The sequence below is a fragment of the Engraulis encrasicolus genome, chromosome 14 (assembly GCF_034702125.1).
Source record: "Engraulis encrasicolus isolate BLACKSEA-1 chromosome 14, IST_EnEncr_1.0, whole genome shotgun sequence".
Classification (NCBI taxonomy): Eukaryota; Metazoa; Chordata; class Actinopteri; order Clupeiformes; family Engraulidae; genus Engraulis; species Engraulis encrasicolus.
In genome coordinates, this window is record NC_085870.1 from 15,725,746 (window position 1) to 15,743,841 (window position 18,096).

At 43.8% G+C, this 18,096-nt stretch overlaps 1 protein-coding gene across 2 annotated transcripts; it reads right to left on the minus strand.

The window, feature by feature from the left end:
* Window positions 1-3,355: 3,355 nt before the first annotated feature.
* LOC134462165 (citrate synthase, mitochondrial) lies at window positions 3,356-18,038 on the minus strand. Of its 2 annotated transcripts, none has more exons than XM_063215064.1 (11): window positions 17,881-18,038; window positions 15,650-15,697; window positions 15,125-15,232; window positions 14,848-14,913; window positions 13,979-14,110; window positions 13,438-13,626; window positions 7,611-7,810; window positions 5,973-6,102; window positions 5,423-5,524; window positions 4,662-4,871; window positions 3,356-3,761 (listed from the first exon to the last, which is right to left on the minus strand). In XM_063215064.1, exons 1-11 carry the CDS (start codon window positions 17,929-17,931, stop codon window positions 3,591-3,593), a joined length of 1,407 nt encoding a protein of 468 aa, XP_063071134.1. In that variant the 5' UTR covers window positions 17,932-18,038; the 3' UTR covers window positions 3,356-3,590. The 2 variants fall into 2 exon arrangements, with proteins under 2 accessions (XP_063071134.1, XP_063071135.1); XM_063215065.1 differs by lacking the exon at window positions 3,356-3,761 and adding an exon at window positions 4,004-4,162.
* Between the last annotated feature and the right edge of the window lie 58 nt (window positions 18,039-18,096).

Sequence of the window (18,096 nt, forward strand, 5' to 3'; positions counted from 1 at the left end):
ATGGAAAGCAACCCTGCCCCTAGGACAGTACTGCTCTGAACATAATGCAACCACCAGCACATAAGAATTAGTTTTTTGATCTTGTCAGCGTACCATTGGGCCCTCTCTACGCCACTAGGATTACACACTACACTGAGGTCACTTGGGATACAAGTTAAGACTGCCTCTTCAGTCATTCAGTCAGAAGATTTAAGTTTAGACTTTCATTAATCCCGGGGAGGGATGGGAGGCTTAGAACAGCAAATGGAAAATGTTGATTGAGTTCAGAATCCAGTGTACAAAAGCCTTCAGATTACTCTCTGAATATTCAGTAACAGATTTTCATGTATCATTACCAAGTGGCTGTATGCTGTGTCCAGGTACTGTAAGGTGGATGGGGACTTTCATGGTAACACTTACAAATGACTACCCCTGAAAAAAGCTTAATAAACACTAAAATGTTTATTAAAGGTGCACTGTGTAGGATGGTGGCCAGAATAGGTATTGCAACTATGCTGCTCATTGAGACTGCTGCCTTTAGCCAAGTAAATGTTTCATGAATATTTACTAAACAAACGAATATTTGCTACTATGACCGAAGTATAGTACGTTTTGCGGCTAAAAAAAATCTATTTCTGGAAATCCAAAATAGATCATGGAGAAGATCCCCTTTTCATGTATGAAAAGCCAAAATTTCCCAGTCATAATGAATATAATGAATTTGATGGTGGTGGTACATTTTCATGAAAATTCTGAATTCTGGAAATACAATACCAAAAATATTACACAGTGCACCTTTGATGAATTGATCATGAACAGGTGTGTTTTAATGTGTTTCAGTTACTACCCAAATAAGTTAGCCAGGAGTGATCAGTAAATCTACTTGTAGTGGAGCCTTGTGGCTTTAATTTGTAATCAGAAAAGTCACAGAGCTCTGATATTAGGTTTACCGTTTGTTCTGAGTAGTTAACATACCAGAATAAGTTCCTAAATCTTTCAGGGACTACCCCCTTGATTTTGTTGGCTTCTGACAGTTATAACACCCCAAACACAGTGGTCCCCCCTGAGCAGACTAGTAAGAACTAGTATTTTTGTAACAGCACAGAAACTTGAGGCTGGGTTTTACAACTCCTGCAGATTTTTCTTTTACTTGCTAGTGGCATGTTTGCATATCCAGGATTGGTTTGTTTGAATAGTTAAAGTCAACAAGCATCAGCCCAGGACCATAACCAAGGCTGGTACAGTGTGCCTAAAAAACTAGACTGAATCCTGCCGGCAGAATTGTTTTTGCCAGGCTGGTTGGTCCAGCCTCACACCATAGGTGATAATCGTAGCTGGCCCATGAATTTGGCCTGGCTCTGTCCTTAAATTACAACACCCTGTCTGGATATGAATCGGTAATGAGGCATTGGGATGGGCTTAGCGCAGTGACTTTTGGCTATGGTGCGGGGCCAGACTATAAAATGTCATGTCTCATCATAGTCTGGTCGTTTGCCAAGCTAGGGCATGAATGCAAACGCAATGGTTTGAAAATGGAGAGAATATGGTGGTGGCAAGCGGTGTATGGTAGTTAATAACTCAGGTGGAGTCAGGCTTTATTGACAGCGGTGCAAGGTGAGATATACAAATGCAGTATGGAGTCTCATCTGCCAAGACTTCATGAACACCCCTCCCTCCCTTCCCCACACATTGTACAACAGTCCTGACCCAAAGCAACAAGTATGATGTAGGTACCCAACTCTCTCACAATCTCACACAAGGTCGTGTTAAAGGAAGAGCTCACCACTTTTGAAAGGAAATGTTCATTTTACACCCCTCACCTCAGGTTCAATACCTGAGCTTTATCTTTCTTCTATTCTGGTCTGGTGATGCTATGGCATGCATCACTGAACCGAATGGGACCAGTTGATACCATGCAGTTGTTGGTACCATCCAGTAATACATGGCAAGAAGTAACATCACCAGAATCAGAGAAGGTAAAGCTCAATTATATCGAGGAGGGAGGGGTGTAGAATGGGCATATTTCTAAAATGGCGGACTTTAAGTCTTCAATTCTTGCTCCTGTTCCCCATCAGCCACATTGGTACTTGAGTTTTCATCACTACACAGCACAGACATCAAGTGGGTATATCGTATATGCCCTTGCGGCAAATAAATTTCACATTTGTATTTCGATTTTTAACAGCTGCTTTTAGTCGACACATTTAATAGTCATTTTAAGGCCTTGCTCTGCTTGCACTGAAATGGGAAATGTGTGACAATTGCTAGACCTACAACCAAGACTTCCAGGCAGTCCGATCAACTTGTCCCATCATATCTTGAGTGGATAAGTGCCGTTTTTTTAATTTTTTTATACCTGGTTGGATATAGCACCTGTTGGAAAAGCGTTGTAAAGCACACAAATGCACACACACACACTTGTTCAGAAGCTGGGTTTTTGACTTAGTTTTGGGTCTGCTTGAGTTAACACAAGTGGTTACATTACAATAAACAAAAATACCTTTTTCCTTTCTTTACTTTTTTTTGGAGTGTATTATTTTTCCAACACGTGTGGTAGAAATTAAAAGTGGCGTTCCCAGTTTCAACACAAGGCGTTCTTATTCATTCTGCTACACATTCATCTTACAGAAGACATTATGAGACCGCCCAGCGCATCATTACTCTAGCACAGTAGTACTGTAGCAATCCATTGATTATGTGCTCTCTTGATAACAGAAAGCCAGCATGGAGAATGATGAACACCTGCAGCAATAGAATCTTCTGATCAGAACTCAAGAGGGCAAGCAGCGATTGTTCTAGAATTTTGTCTTTTTTCTTTTACAACAAATAAAAAAGGGTTCTATTCTTTTTGAGATGTGTCAGGGCTGAGCCAGACTGAACCAGCAGGAGTTATTACAAAATACAATCCCACCCCCTGGAGATATATCGGAAGAGGTTGAACAATGAAAAATGGAAAAAGAGGCTGCAAAAAAAGGGGGGGGCTTCTATTTTCTCTAAAGAGACAAGTTCAACCGGTGGTGACTCTAAAAATGACAGTAACGGATGGGACAAAACTGAAGCAACAAATGGAAAAACAGGGAAAATAATGTTTTAGATTATTATGTGGAACTGGGATGGAAAGGCCAAAAGGATCTCCCCCATCAGTTTCACAACATACACCTTAAATGATCTTCAATCAACTCTCTGGCCATCCAAACAACACTGCTCCTCCATAAATATGCTGTGCCAAATCATACGTACACTGCGACATACACCAACTGTACATTTGAACATTTGTTATAGCAAGTTAGACTCTGTTTTCCCTAATAGGACTCATCACCCCGCCCCCTTTCCCTTCCCTCCCCGTGACCCTCCAAACACAACAAAAACACAAATCTATTCCTCGGCTCTCCAACTGAGCTTTTTAATCATCAGCTACTGCCCCTTAACAATAAGTTAACTATCTGGTTGAACTGCAGTAAAGGCCCTTCTTTGAAAGTTCTTAAAAGTGTGTGGTAGGTTTTTTTTTGTCGTTTTGAAGACAAGCGCCATTTCTCTTCTTTCCCTCCCCCCCAAATCCCCAAAGTGTCTCCCTTGCCCTTCTTCCTCCTCCTCCTCCTCCTCTTCCTCGTCTAACCAGACTTGGCTCCGACGAGTTTCATGAGTCCGTCTGTGCTCATGGACTTGGGGCGCTCGAGGGGGAAGCCGAGCGCTCTGCTCCAGATCAGCTGTGCGAGGACGCCCAGCGCGCGCGACACGCCGAACAACACTGTGTAGTAGTTCATCTCAGTCATGCCGTAGTACTGCACAAGGGGAGAAACAGAAGACATGGCCATCATCACACTGTAGTAGCAGAGAGAGTAGAGAGAGAGAGGTTCCATTGGCCCATTGTTTCCGGGTTCTATTATTGGGGGGGAAATCCCCCTTTAGGCAGACCTAGGCAGACCTGAGGACTGTTCTATTCAATGCTAGGAGCATTATGACACACCCCTTTAGGCAGACCGGAACCTGGTCATGTTAGGTGCCCATAGAAACCTATTATGTTGGCATATCTCTATACTTAAAGAATCTCTGGTAGTAGTACTACACGAAAAACACAATTATCATCACCGTCATGCTGTCGTACACGGGGAGTCATCACACAAACTGTAGTACTGCACTGGAGGAACAAATAGAAAAACATCTCAGCAGTCATGCCGTAGTACTGCAGCTAATACTACTTTAAGGCTAGTGTTTCTCAAATTAGGCCAGGGGTTCTTGTAAAGTGACATATGTTACATAGCCCTACAGTCCCATTTTTGGAATTAAGCCCATTTTCCATCTTTCCTTGATAAAATAATGATTTTTCCCTCTCTCCTGTTAATCCAGCCAGGGTAAAAAATCATTTATTTAACTCAAGGAGAGATGGAAAATGGGCTTATTTCCAAAAATGGGACAAATACGGCTGCACTCAGACTTTGGGCCAGAAATTCTAATTAAGATGACTAATTAACTAATTAAGGCTCGTTAATGTTTGTCACCTGCAGGAACAATCCATTGCAGTGGTGCAAGGGGTTCTCCTTAACATAACTAATTGTCTAATTAAGGCTCGATAGTGTTCCTCACCTGCAGCAGTACTCTGCTGTGTGTGTCCACGTTGGGCCAGGGGTTCTCGTTAAGATAACAAATTAATGAACTAATTAAGGCTCGTTAGTGTTCCTCACCTGCAGCAGCACTCCGCTGTGTGCGTCCACGTTGGGCCAGGGGTTCTTGGCCTTGCCCTGTTCCAGCAGCACATTGGGCACGATCTTGTAAAGCTGAGCCACCAGCTTGAACATGGGGTCGTTAGGCAGGTGCTTCAGGGCAAACTCCCGCTGGCACGTGTAGCGAGGGTCCGTCTTCCTCAGCACGGCGTGCCCGTAGCCTGGCACCACCTAGGGTGAGGGGGAGCAGAGAGGGAGTCATTTTAATATCTTTCAAATGAATAAAATAGCCAGTTTTAATCAAAAATATATGTGTGAATACAGTAACCACCTGCTCAATCTGCTGAATCACCTGCTGAAAATGAGTAATTTGCCAAACCAAACATCTAACCATTTAATCCCAGACGCACATTTCCCAACATGTGTTGTGTAAGAGAGTGGACAGCTGCAAAGTAACCGGCATTGAGTAATCTGTAGTCGCGAGTTTAGAAACTGTATAACCCACAGGGGAAACCAGGGACTGCCCATTTAACACAGGGACGTGGCTTTTTGACTTGTGTCCAATGATTAATGTTAAACATACCGGTAATTGTCTTGATCAGAAGACATTGACCTTACATTTGCTGGTGCAAGTGTGTTGGAAGTTGAACACATCTTTCCAATGTGTGTGTGTGTGTGGTGTGTGCATGTTTGGGCAATCATCCTTGCAGATTTGAATCTGTGAAACTAAATTCACTTTTTCAGACCCCAGTGTGTGTGTGTGTGTGTGTGTGTGTACTCACCCGTCCAGACTTGAGTGTGTTCCAGATGAAATCTCTCATGTGTTCGTCTGACACTTCTCCTCCCAGCTCCTTCTGCAACGCCGTCAGCCACACCAGCACCTCCTACAGCACAGCCACCAGGGGGCAGCACATACACACATGAGAAGAGAATTCGTGCAAAACAACAGAGCAACTACACACACACATCATACTTCACACTGTTTCAAATCACAGAGGATGAGAAACGCATACAGAAAATGATGTGCATGAATAAGATGTAGAGAAATCAGACAACATCATAGGAGCTTCACCATCATGTGATCCAATGTCACATCATTAATAGAAAGAACACATTTCGTAGAAATGATGGCTTCCATAGCCTACCAACTTTGTAATGGCAACACTGTTTTTCTGCACATATGGAGCTACTGTCATTTCACTGCAAGCCAGTCTACAAGGATAAGGTTGTATATGACAAATAAATTACTCTTACATCAGGGAATTCTGCTCAATCTATTTGAAGCAGGATAGACTACAAGACATGGAGTTACAAGAGCACATCCGGAAGTACCTGGTTGGCGAGGCCGTGCAGAGGTCCTGCCAGGCCGTTCATAGCCGCGCTGAAGGACAGGTAAGGGTCGGACAGGGCACTGCCCACCAGGTGGCTAGTGTGGGCACTCACGTTACCTCCTTCGTGGTCACTACAAACACACACACACACACACACACACACAATGGACACCATTCACCAGCTGCCAGAGTGTACATAGAAAATGCGGCCAGAGTAACCCGAGAATGTGAATACAGTACACCCAGTGCATCAGTACAATAGTGTGTTGAATTCTGTTTAGGAAAAATGACCGTCTTTTACGTGTTACAAATGCTACACTGCCTACATAAACATATAACAAAGAAAATTAGAGGTAATATGGTCATGCTAAACATTCAGCATACTGCTCAGCTAGTGCTAGAGTCCCACTTGACAAGGTGTATTTTTTCCCTTCCATGCACCACAACCCAAACAGTTAAACACTGTTCTGATGAGAATTCAAAACGTGAACATCCAGGAGGGGGGGCACAGTAGCGCAATGTGCTAATTATGCCTTGCCATATGGGCCCCTTGCCCATGAGGACCCAGCTCTAAATGCAACCTGGGTCATTTCCCAACCTACCATTTCCTGTCTTCCCTCTACTGTCCTACCCAAACAAAAATGTCAGCATGGAAACATCTTGCATCAACTGGTCCTAAAACTCTGGCAGTATGCAGTTATACATCACGGCTCAGGTTGATTCTTAGTGGAAGACTGTACTCTTGATTTAATTGAAATCTGTGAATCTGGTCTAGTGTGGTGGATGGAGGATTGGGGCAGCCGTTGTACAGTGGGACATGGGTTTTACACCAGAGGGTTGCAGGTTCACTTCCCACTCCCTGCTGCACTCCATGGCTGAAGTGCCCTTGAGCAAGGGGCACCTAACATTATACTGCTCCAGGAACTGTAACCAATACCCTGTTAACAACTAAGTCGCTTTGGATAAAAGCGTCAGCTAAATGTGATGTCATGCAATATAATGGATACAGACCACCCAACTGCATTTAGTTAGCCTGGGCCAAAGAAATCCTAACTATGACGCTGCACAACATTCCGTGAACTCATTTAGCCAGGCCAGTCATGCTAACTATCTAGAACAGAGGGGTCCAACATAAGGGCCGGGGGCCGGATCCAGCCCACCCGACGGTTCAGTACGGCCCCAGATTTGTAGAGAAAAATATAGTAGTAAATCCAAAAAAAGAAGCAAGTCTGAAATTCATTACAAAGCTGCAGCAGGTGTTTGAGATCTCAGATTTGTAATACTTGAGAGCAAGTTTGCCTTTTTTGCTCGCCATTTACAGCCACTGCTCCACCGACATCCACCTCAAAAAGTACGAACTAGCAATATGATTCCGATATGAGCCGAAAGGAGTTTGACACCCTAATCAAGGACATTTCAAACTCCGTCGAGATCAAACATGCCCTTTGCATGTCCCATGGAGAAATGGGTCAACACTGCAGCCGCAAAAGCTAGGCTAGCATTTAGTAATGTCTAGCAAAATACTGTAACCTATTCTGACCTGTCTGAAGTCTGCAAGCAAAGCAAATTAACATTATGCCTGACCATATGTGTTTGTGTGTGTGTGTGTGTGTGTGTGTGTGTGTGCGCGCGCGCTCACCTGTGGATGGTGAGGTACAGCCGCATGAGCTCGGTGAACTGTGCGTCGGTGTATCCCAGCATGTTGGTGAAGTTGTGAGACCAGTCCAGGCTGGAGTCTATGGCCCCGATGCTGCTGCCCTCGCGGTACAAGTTGCGGTAGATCTTAGCGGCCACACACGGCAGCTTGGCAATCAGGTCCATGGAGTCCTCATACACAAACTATAGACATACAAGACACACATCAACATTGACACATTAGACAGAGCAACTTGGCAATCAAGTTAATCGAGTCCACGTACACAAACTAGATACACAGGTCAGGACACACATCAGAGTAGGTATTGCAACTATGCTGCTCATTGGAACTGTGCTGCCTATTGCGTAAGTTGATCTTTTAATGGATATTTACAAAGTAATAAGCTAATACTAGTATGAACAAAGCATACTATGCAGCTAAAAATGTCTATTTCTGGAAATTTAAAATGGCAGACATGGAGAAGATCCCCCTTTTCATGTATGAGAAGTGCAATTTTCCCAGTCATAACATTTGTGAATGGGCAGCATGAATTCTGGAAAGTTGCTTAAAGGGACACTGTGTGAGATTTTTTTAGTTGTTTATTTCCAGAATTCATGCTGCCCATTCAATAATATTACCTTTTTCATGAATACTTACCACCACCATCAAGTTCTAAGTATTCTTTATGACTGGAAAAATTGCACTTTTCATACATGAAAAGGGGGATCTTCTCCATGGTCCGCCATTTTGAATTTCCAAAAATAGCCATTTTTAGCTGCAAAAATGACTGTACTTGGACCATACTAGAAAATATGTGTTTATTACTTAGTAAACTTTCGTGTAAAGATCAAATTTGGCAATAGGCAGCCCAGTTTCAATGAGCAGCATAGTTGCAGTACCTTTTTTGACCATTTCCTGCAGTGCACCTTTAAAATATTACACAGTGCATCTTTACCTTCCTTAAATGTATGTTGAAAACAGCAAGTACATTGGACAAACCAGCTTGGCAGTCAACACCGCAGAGGCAAACTGCACATACAGCAAACATGCACGTACACACAAAACACTTACAGTCTTGCCCGCTGACATCAAAAGGTTTTGCAGCAAGAAGTATGATCCCCCCCTCCCTTATGACAAGATGTCCCAGTTTTTCCTTTTTTGTTGTTGCGCAACAGCTGAGCAATAATGACAGTGAATTACCTTGTAAGTGAGTGTGGATTAACCCAATAAAAAACAATTATAGTCCAAACCTTTGAGCGTTTTACTGATGGCCCGGACTGATAGCCAAGGTCAGACACTAGGTATGCAGTTTACAGTTTTGAGTCTAAAGTATAACCTACATAGATGTGCTGGGTATTGTGTCAGCAAAAGGTTGGAGTATAAAAATTATATACTGTCCGAACCTATAGAGCATGAGTGTGTGCGTGTGCCTGCGCGCGCACGTGTGTATGAGTGCCACAGTGACTACGACAGAAGACAGAGTGACTACGTATGCACGCACAGCATAGTCAAGCTATTGCCATTCACCAGACTAAGCTCTGAAATGGAGTTTGAGAAATCTAATCATATATGGGCTGTAAGAAACAGAATTATTGGATGATGTGCACCATACCTGCTGACTTCTTACTAGTAGGCTTTTTTAACAGATATTTTTTGGTCTTTTTGACCACTTTATTTATGATAGTACAGTGAAGATGGTGACAAGAAGCGAGTGCGGAGAGAGGGGGAAGGGGAAGGACCAGCAAAGGCCCCGGGCCGGGAATCGAACCCGGGTCGGCCGCGTAGTGGACCAGTGTCCTACCATTAGGCCAATATTAGACGCCCCTCGCGTCGTGGCTGGAAATTGAATGTGCTCCCAGGGACAGTCTAGTCAGTGGTGGTCATTTTGCAAGGTTGAAAATCAGGCTGCTCAAGTTGTGAGGAGCAGGAACGGAAGCCGGGCTACCTAGTAACTAAAGAATATCCTGCAAATAAGTTGGTTCAACAACCAATCAAATGGGCATATGGGTTGCTTGGGAAGGAGTTACACATTTTTTTGAGAAACATGGCGGCCATTCGAGCGATTTCCAACATCTGTTTTTGCTTAATTTAAATAGCCTGGGTGATTATAAATGTCGTGAATGTCTGCTCTCTATACATCCCTCTTCTTTATTTGATTGGCACACCCTGAAGCATTAAGGCATTAAGGATGTTTCTGCAAACAAAACAGGTGAAGATAGAGTGAGTGCAGAAAGGGGAGTGATTGGTCAATAATCCGACTAAGGTGTATACATGCCAACATAGCTCAACTAAGAATCGCATTATCTGGCAAGCGTAGTCCGATTTCTCAAACTCCAGTTCAGTTCGATTTCAGCAAGACTAAGGTGTATACAAGGTGTATAAAACGTAGACTTCAGTCGAACTAAGCCAATGATTCGAATTCCTCAAAGTGCATGTATAGAAAACCCACTATATGTGCGAATGTGTGTGTCGTGAGCGAGTGATACAGACATTATGGGTGGATTCCAATATGCAGACTCCCGTCCTCAACCTGTGGCCTCGCGTTTTGCTGACGTGATAAGACATGATTGTGTGTATGAGTGCAACTCAAGAGTAAAGAGTAGAGGTGCACCGAAATGAAAATTTGTGGCCGAAACCGAAACCGAAAAATAATTAATCGCTTTGGCCGAATGCCGAAACCGAAAATAACAGTTCCGTTTAAAGTCACGGAAACACTAGGCATTTAAAACAATAAACAACCGATCAGAAACATTGTAGGTGCATTTCTGATGACACGCTGTCATTACAAAAAGCGACCAGCAGGTGTCCTTCTCCCATACTGAGACAGCAGTAGGCCTACATAATGTGTCAATTTCTCAGAGACAAGTTAATAAAATGTCAGAACCTACCAGCACTTGCAGCATTGTAACATTCTTTCTTGATTTCTCATCAAAACACTATTTTTAAATATCGCTTAAGTCTACTGATTAGACTACAATAAATGTTTAGACAAGGTTTTCAAAGAAAAAATGTTTATTTGAAAGCTTCAAATGTTGGATAACTGATACGAGTTTCATTTATACCCTTCAATGCATTCTGTTTTTTTTTCCCCCATTCATTTCATACTTTTCATTTTTAACATCACCCTTTCTACCCGTTTCATCTCCCCATCTTTTTTTTCTTTTTTTAAATGGCTTCATGTACAATAACTGTTTTTTTCCATTAACTGTATAAAGTCTCTGTCTGTAAAATGATTTTTAAACAACAATACTTACAAAACAACACATTTTGTCTACCCTTTTCATCTCTCTATCCCCGTCTTTTTTTTCTTCTTAAATGGCTTCATATACAATATTATTATTTTTTTCTGTATTAAGTTTATGTCTCTGTCTGTAAAATGATTTTTCAACACAACACATTTTAAACACATTTCCCAACACAAAAAAATGCCTTAAACAGACACACACACACACACACACACACACACACACACACAGGGTCCTCTTTGGTGAAGAGTTTAGTTAGCCTGGTCCTTCAGGAACAGTGGCAGGTTCTTTTTGACGAACAGCAACTTCTCTGCTTTGTCGCATGTCAGTCGGTTCCTCCTCTCGTCAAGGACATTCGACGCAGCACTAAAGAGCCTCTCGCTATCCGTGCTTGTGCATGGAGCAGCCAAGTACCTAGGATGGAAACAATGTTGTAGGTTCAGTTGTCAAGCAAAAGGCTACAGACTACTAGGCAACAGATAATTAACAATTCAGAGTACATTTTTTCTTAATTGTAAACGTTTGTATTGTTACAGTATATTAATCAATTACCTGCGTGCCATCCGTGCCAACTCGGGAAAGCGCCCTCGATTGGTCCTCCAATATGTTAGTGGGTCATCACTCCTGGGGATGAGGACTTCTGACAGGTAACAGTCCAGCTGCTGAGCTGTAGCACTCGTCTGCCTGGGATCTGGGTCGTTCTCTTGGACGATCTCGTCGAACATGGCTGAGAGTGAGGGGGCAAACTCGGCCTCGGTGCGGATCGGTCTCGGTGTGGGCCCTTCTCTGATCCTCGCTTCACCGTCTGGCAGGGATTCCAATTCTTCACGAACCATTTCCCTCATCCTCCGCTTCTGGTCACCATCGAAGAAATGGTCCTTGTATCGGGGGTCAAGCACACTTGCTATGCAGAACATGGGGTTCGTGTCTGTCTGGTCAAAACGTCTGTTCAGTGCTTCTAACAGTGCGGTCTTCATTGTCTTGACCCCGTGGTCTGTTTCCACGTCTTTCTTCAGCAGACGCGTCAGTGCTGCAAGTAACGGGATGTCATCAGCAGCGGATGCTTTGGCTGAGCTAATTTCTCTCGTCAGCTGTTCAAACGGCGCAAGGAGAGAGAGAACATTCTCAATCAATACCCACTGGTAAGGGGTGAATGTCGCCGGCAGGTCATAATCGGCGATGTAAGTTGCCAGGGTACGCTTTTGAGCCAACAGACTTTGCAGCATGTAGAAAGTACTGTTCCACCTAGTACTGACGTCTTGCTGGAAGCGTTTGTGGTACATGCCAAATTGCCCCTGGATGGTCTGGAGGCGAGAATATGCCAGGGGGGAGTGCTTGAAATGGTCTACAATCTTCCTCCCTGTTGCCACTATGTCAACAATACTGCGTTGGCTCAGCACGCCTTCATTAACAGCGATTTGCAACGTATGGGCCACACATCGGATGCCTCGCAGGTCGCTGTCATCCATGGCTTTCACCATGTTACGAGCGTTGTCGCTCACAACTGCATGCACTTTAGTGCGGTCTATGCCCCAGCGCTCAAACATGCTGTCAAACGCACCTGATATCGCAGCTGCGGTATGGGAGCCTTTGAACTCCTGACACTGGAGGACTACGCGCTGAAGCAGGAAGTTTTCATCCACCCACTGCGCTGTTAGGCTCAACATGCTTGCTGGGCTGACATCGGAGCTCCATATATCAGTGGTGAAACTCACGTACGGTGGATTGCGGTCTTTGGCCAAGAGCTCGTGCACACGACTGGCGATGCTGTTGTACAGCTCTGGGAGGCAAACATCACAGAAGTACCGTCGACTGGGTAAGGTGTAGCGGGGCTCGATATGTTGAAGTAGTCTTCGAAACCCCACATCCTCCACAACACTGAAAGGCTGATCATCCAAAGCCATGTACTCCATTATCTTGTCGGTAATTCCCTTTGCCTTTGTACTGTCCTTATTGAATTTCCTGCTCCTCTCGAACATATCACTCACTGAAGGGGTTGTGCTAGCTGCTGTAGATGTAGCCGAGTTAGCTTTGGTTTTGGTCTCCCTCTGAAACTCGTATTTAGACGGATGGTTTGCCTTCAGATGGTAGATGAGCCCCGACGTGCTGAAAGTCTTGGCAGTGAGCCCCCCTCTCGACACTTGACTTTTGCACTCTTCACACACTGCATACTTATTCTCCCCCTCCTTTACTTTAAAGTACTTCCAGACGGCCGACATTTTTAATAAATGAGCTTCATTCACTAGCTTACAGAACGTTCGATTAACACAATATTCCCGCGGTTCTGTCATTGCAAGCAATGACGTTCATGGCGAGATAAACAAAACAACTCACAGCCCGTAAAAAGCTACAAGGAGGCAACATTTTTCATTTTAATATTTATTATGTTTCTGTTTTACGCGTCACTTAGTAACTGCACTGCTTGAGACATTTTGCGTCACCATTTTTCGGCCTCCGATCCGGCCACTCAATTGGCTTTCGGCCGAAAGCCGAAAGTGTCTTTTTTTGCGTTTTCGGCCGAATTTTTTCGGTGGCCGAATTTTCGGTGCACCTCTAGTAAAGAGTGTGAGTGTGTGTGTTTGTACCTCCCAGTACTTGGCCTTGTTGACTCCCTCGGAGTAGGCGCGTGCGAAGCTGCTCTCGCTGTTGAGTGCGGTGATGGCGGCGCTGAACTGGGACATGGGGTGCAGGTTGGTGGGGAAGTTGTCCAGCATGGTCACAACGTGGGATGGCAGAGCTGCACGCTTAGCCCACTCCTTAGACAGCCACGCCACCTACCACACACACACACACACAAACACACACACACAGTATTAAGGTGCAAGAATGTGCAAGAAGTATCAATGTGCAAGAAGCCGTTCACTAGTTTCTCCACAACTGTTCAGTATTAAGACCAAAATATGAAATGCACACTTCTGTCAAAGGGGGTAGGATGTATCATTTGCCTAGGACACTTTAATGTCCACATTGACATAGGATTAATTTCAAGTGCACGTGCACAGGGCATACACAGGGTACCTCTAGTACACACATGCACTCCTTCTCAATTACAAGCAAGCACACCGGTGGCAGCTCTCTCATATCTGTGTATGCTATGCTGTGGGCCATTTGTGCAGTGTGACTCACCTGCTCGTCAGAGGGCACCTGTCCAGTCACCAGCAGCCAGAAGAGTCCCTCAGGAAGAGGCTCGTCCCCGCCAGCAGCCTTGGGCAGCAGCTGCTGGCATTCCGGAATGCTGTAGCCACGGAAACGGATACCCTGACAGACAGACACCAGCCAGAACAACAGCAATCAGCAAAACATTTTTTCCATTTTGACTGGGTGTACTGGCAGCACCCTCAAAATCTGTTTATGTTCAAGATATGATATGGCATTTTACAATCCTTTCCCTACCCCATCTGCAATATTAAAGCAGTGATAATAACAAGTGGCTTTTGTCATTACATTTGCTTTGATTGTCTCTCAGTCTCATATTTGTTCTGTACAAGGGTTAAATTATTTCAAACTAAATATAATGACATTAATCACATATAACTCTTCTTGCATCATAGCGTGGTTTGGCCTTTTCAGAAAAGACAAAGGCCAATGACATGAAGGGGCCTTCCACAAACACCTTCCATTCTCTACTCTAGTAAACATCATTACTATGCATGGCATGGAGTGGATACACTCTTAAAGGGGCAAGGCAGACATTTCAGGGTCAATGCTAAGGTCACATTGCCTCAGGGGCTGACTGACAAACCACAAATGTCTTCATAAACAACACATCAGCTGAATCTCTAAACTGAATTGTGAGAATGTCAAACTCCAGTTTGACTTCTTATTTACATCAAGTAAATGTAAATAAGCTTTGCACTTGTAAGAAAATGTAGCATTTTTGAGCAACACACATTTGATGTGATGATAAAGGTACAACAGAAGTAACATAAGACTAAGAGCATGTGCAAAACAAGTGACTTCTAATATTGTGGACAGCACTCAAACCAGCGACTCACCTCATCAGGGTCCAGCACTGAGGTCTCATACACCAGGCCCTTCATCCCCCTCATCCCACCATACATCTGAGAGAGAGAGAGAGAGAGAGAGAGAGAGAGAGAGAGAGAGAGAGAGAGAGAGAGAGAGAGAGAGAGAGAGAGAGAGAGAGAGAGAGAGAGAGATGAAATTATTATTCCAAACACAATCTTGGGTTAACAAGGTTAAAACAAGGAAAGGTTTTGCCCCAGGGCAGGCAACACACAAAACACAAAGCCTCAATTTGCTACTGGGCCTTACCATGTCCACTGTGATCTGGCCGACGTTGGTCTTGCCATGCTGCTGTTTGAAGTTCTTGATGCGACTCTGTTCTTTGGGGACCAGGTCTGCCAACACATCCCTCAGGTTCTGGACAACAACAAAAAATGTATTGTGATGTTTACAACATGCATATAACGTAAAAAGTAATCACAAGTCAGATATGAACAAGCAATAGCTTTCAGGACAGCAGTTACAACATGTCCATTTCTTTTTTTAACCACTGTCTTAGTCTTGGGCATAATGCCTAGTTCCAAGCTTGAAATTAACAATTAGCAAGAAACGATCAACAGACCTAACACTAGTGTTCAAGATCAATTTATATCTTGATATAACTTCAAGTTTGTGACGTGTAGGCTAATCTTAAACCACATTGCATTTAAGAAAGCACAAGAAGTTGTGCGAGCCGAGGATTCAGCTTTTCGCTCTGTAAGTTACATGATGGCACATTCACCTCCTCCATAAGTTACAGGTACGTAGGACTACACAAAGACACAAAACTCTTACCGTTGATGAGGTGGCGTTCCTTGAGGCCACAAAGAGACAAGCGGCGCTCTAGGAACAGAAAGTGATGAAGCCAAAGTTAGATGTGCAGCAGCATAATTCATTGCTCACTTTGGTTGAGGCATCACTCAGCCTCTATAATATAGGCCAAGATGTTAAAGAGATACATAGGGATGCACTGATACCGATACTGGTATCGGCATCAGCTCCAGATACGGCTCATTATACTCGTACTCGTCAAGCACTTGCCGATACCAGCTATGAGTACTCCTATTACTCAAAACAATGCAAAATCTTGTCATGTTCTGTGGACTTGAAATCAGCATGGAAAAAAGTGCCACCTCATACATTTACTAACATTTAAATCTACATGGAAATGGGCAATAAAAATATCACAGGTGGAAAAAAACAAGGCCATGCATTTATTTTCATTGTATTTTGGTGGTAAAAGGTATCGGTATCGGTACTCGGTATCGGCAAGTACACACATTAATGTACTCGTACTTGTATCGGTTTTCAAAAAAGTGGTATAGGTGCATCCCTAGAGATACAAAAAGACATCTTTGCAAAAATGAAGAGCCCTGCCAGGGATATTGAGGGATATCCACGTGCAATCACATGTTGCTTAATTATCTGCTCTCTTACAGATAAGCATGGCTATTTAGGCCAAAGGCACTGACAGGCGAAGCAGCCATAAACTATGGGTTCACTTGACACAAGTCACTGTGTTAATTGATAAACTTTACTGAGAGAAAAGCAGCTGCAGGAATGGGCTGACATCAGGTCTTGATGATCAAGATTCATGTACAGTGAGAGTTGCCCGGAGGAGGTTGATGCCATGGTCACAATATAATGTAACCACATGACCAACATGGCAAAAGCTGTGCTGTGATCATCTCTATCGCACATCATACAACATAACACGTAACTTTCAGAAATGGCATTATTACAGCTGTTTGCACACTGTATCGTCGTGCAATACCGATAAACAAACAATTGGCTTCCTTGACCTTGCAGGTATCTTGGGTGACTGAGATAAAAAAGTGACCACGACACAAAGACGAAGACCGGTTAATCCAAGGCGAGGCTTTGTACGACAAGGCGGTTTCTTAAGTGAGGTTACTGTTGGCTGCACCATGTGAAAATTAACCACAGGTTAGTACACCGTACATGTCAGCTGATGCTCTCACTGACAACCACAGGCAGGTGGCTACGAAGCGTTACGAACTGTTACATAATCCATTCATTCGTGTACCACGCACAGACTACTACACCACCTCAGATATGCAGAAGAAATTCCTCAACTTGGTAAGACACTAGCAATATGCCTGAGCTCTTCTACTTCAACAAACTTCCGCCATTACGAAGACACAAAAGATGAAATGGGTTAAAGGTGAACGACGCTACTCGACACCGTGGTACAGTGCAAACAGGGTGTTCCTGGGAAGATTTGAGAACTTCCCATGGACTCTTGTCCCCAGTTAAAGAAGCCAAATGGAAACACTGTGCAGAAGTTCAATGCTTACACATAAAATATATATCTCGTAGTAAAACTGCAATGGGAACAAGGACGTAGCCTATTTGACACAAGATCATCATCTGATGGAGAAAGACTCAGACTGCTTCTATCAGACAAATCAGTCACTACTACTCCAGGTGGATTACAAGGTTATCAGGTGTAACATTAATGCTGCCGTGGAGGCAAAGTAACGTTAGCCAAGGACTTCACAGATTAAACGGCAAAGCCAACTACATTAAAACCTGGGGTTGGCCTTCCCCTGGGAGCAGACTATGTATCAAGTTAGTCAGACACTCGTCCATGTCGTGCAAACTTCAACTAGGTACATTCACGCTTATGAGCTTAGCAGACCAACAACTTAGTTTCTAATTGACTGGTTGGTTAGGCGAGTTGTTGCCTTGCTAGCGTTCTTGCAAATAAATAAACCACCAAGTTGGTTAGATACGGTAACGTTCCATGCCGATGTCCGAAGAGTCACTTCACCTCTTCACTCTACTGATATAATAATTTACAACACTCATCCGTTACTACCAAGAAAGGACAGTTTCCAGGCTGTAACTTTAGACTGCACTGACATGCTTTTTATTCCTACACAGGACACGGTTATAGTTCTACAGCGGTTAGACGACTAGCGAGCTAGCTTGCTTTAGCCACTGCACGAGAACAATGTTGCTAGCCAACAAGCTAACACAACGACTCTTTCTGAACATTTTACCTTGGAATTCAGGATCCTCGGCGCCAGTCTGCTTACAGAGAGTAGAGACATTGTGAATGTGAGGGGTATGCCGATGTAGGTAAATATTAAGCCACTAAACGACCAGTGCACCCAATGCTTTCTGAAGGTGCCCCTCCTGAGTTGGTAGCCGCGGTGTGAAGGTTGAGAGAAGGTACCAAGGGCCCGAAGGTGGGATTGGTCGGTGCGTAATGTGAC

Coding starts and splice junctions, on each gene's coding strand:
- LOC134462165 (XM_063215064.1), bottom strand. CDS start 17,931: ATGTCTCTACTCTCTGTAAGCAGACTGGCGCCGAGGATCCTGAATTCC. Junction 6,103..7,610: donor CTGTACCTCACCATCCACAG/GTGAGCGCGCGC, acceptor GTGTGTTTGTAG/TGACCACGAAGGAGGTAACG. Junction 5,525..5,972: donor TGCACGGCCTCGCCAACCAG/GTACTTCCGGAT, acceptor GCTGTGCTGTAG/GAGGTGCTGGTGTGGCTGAC.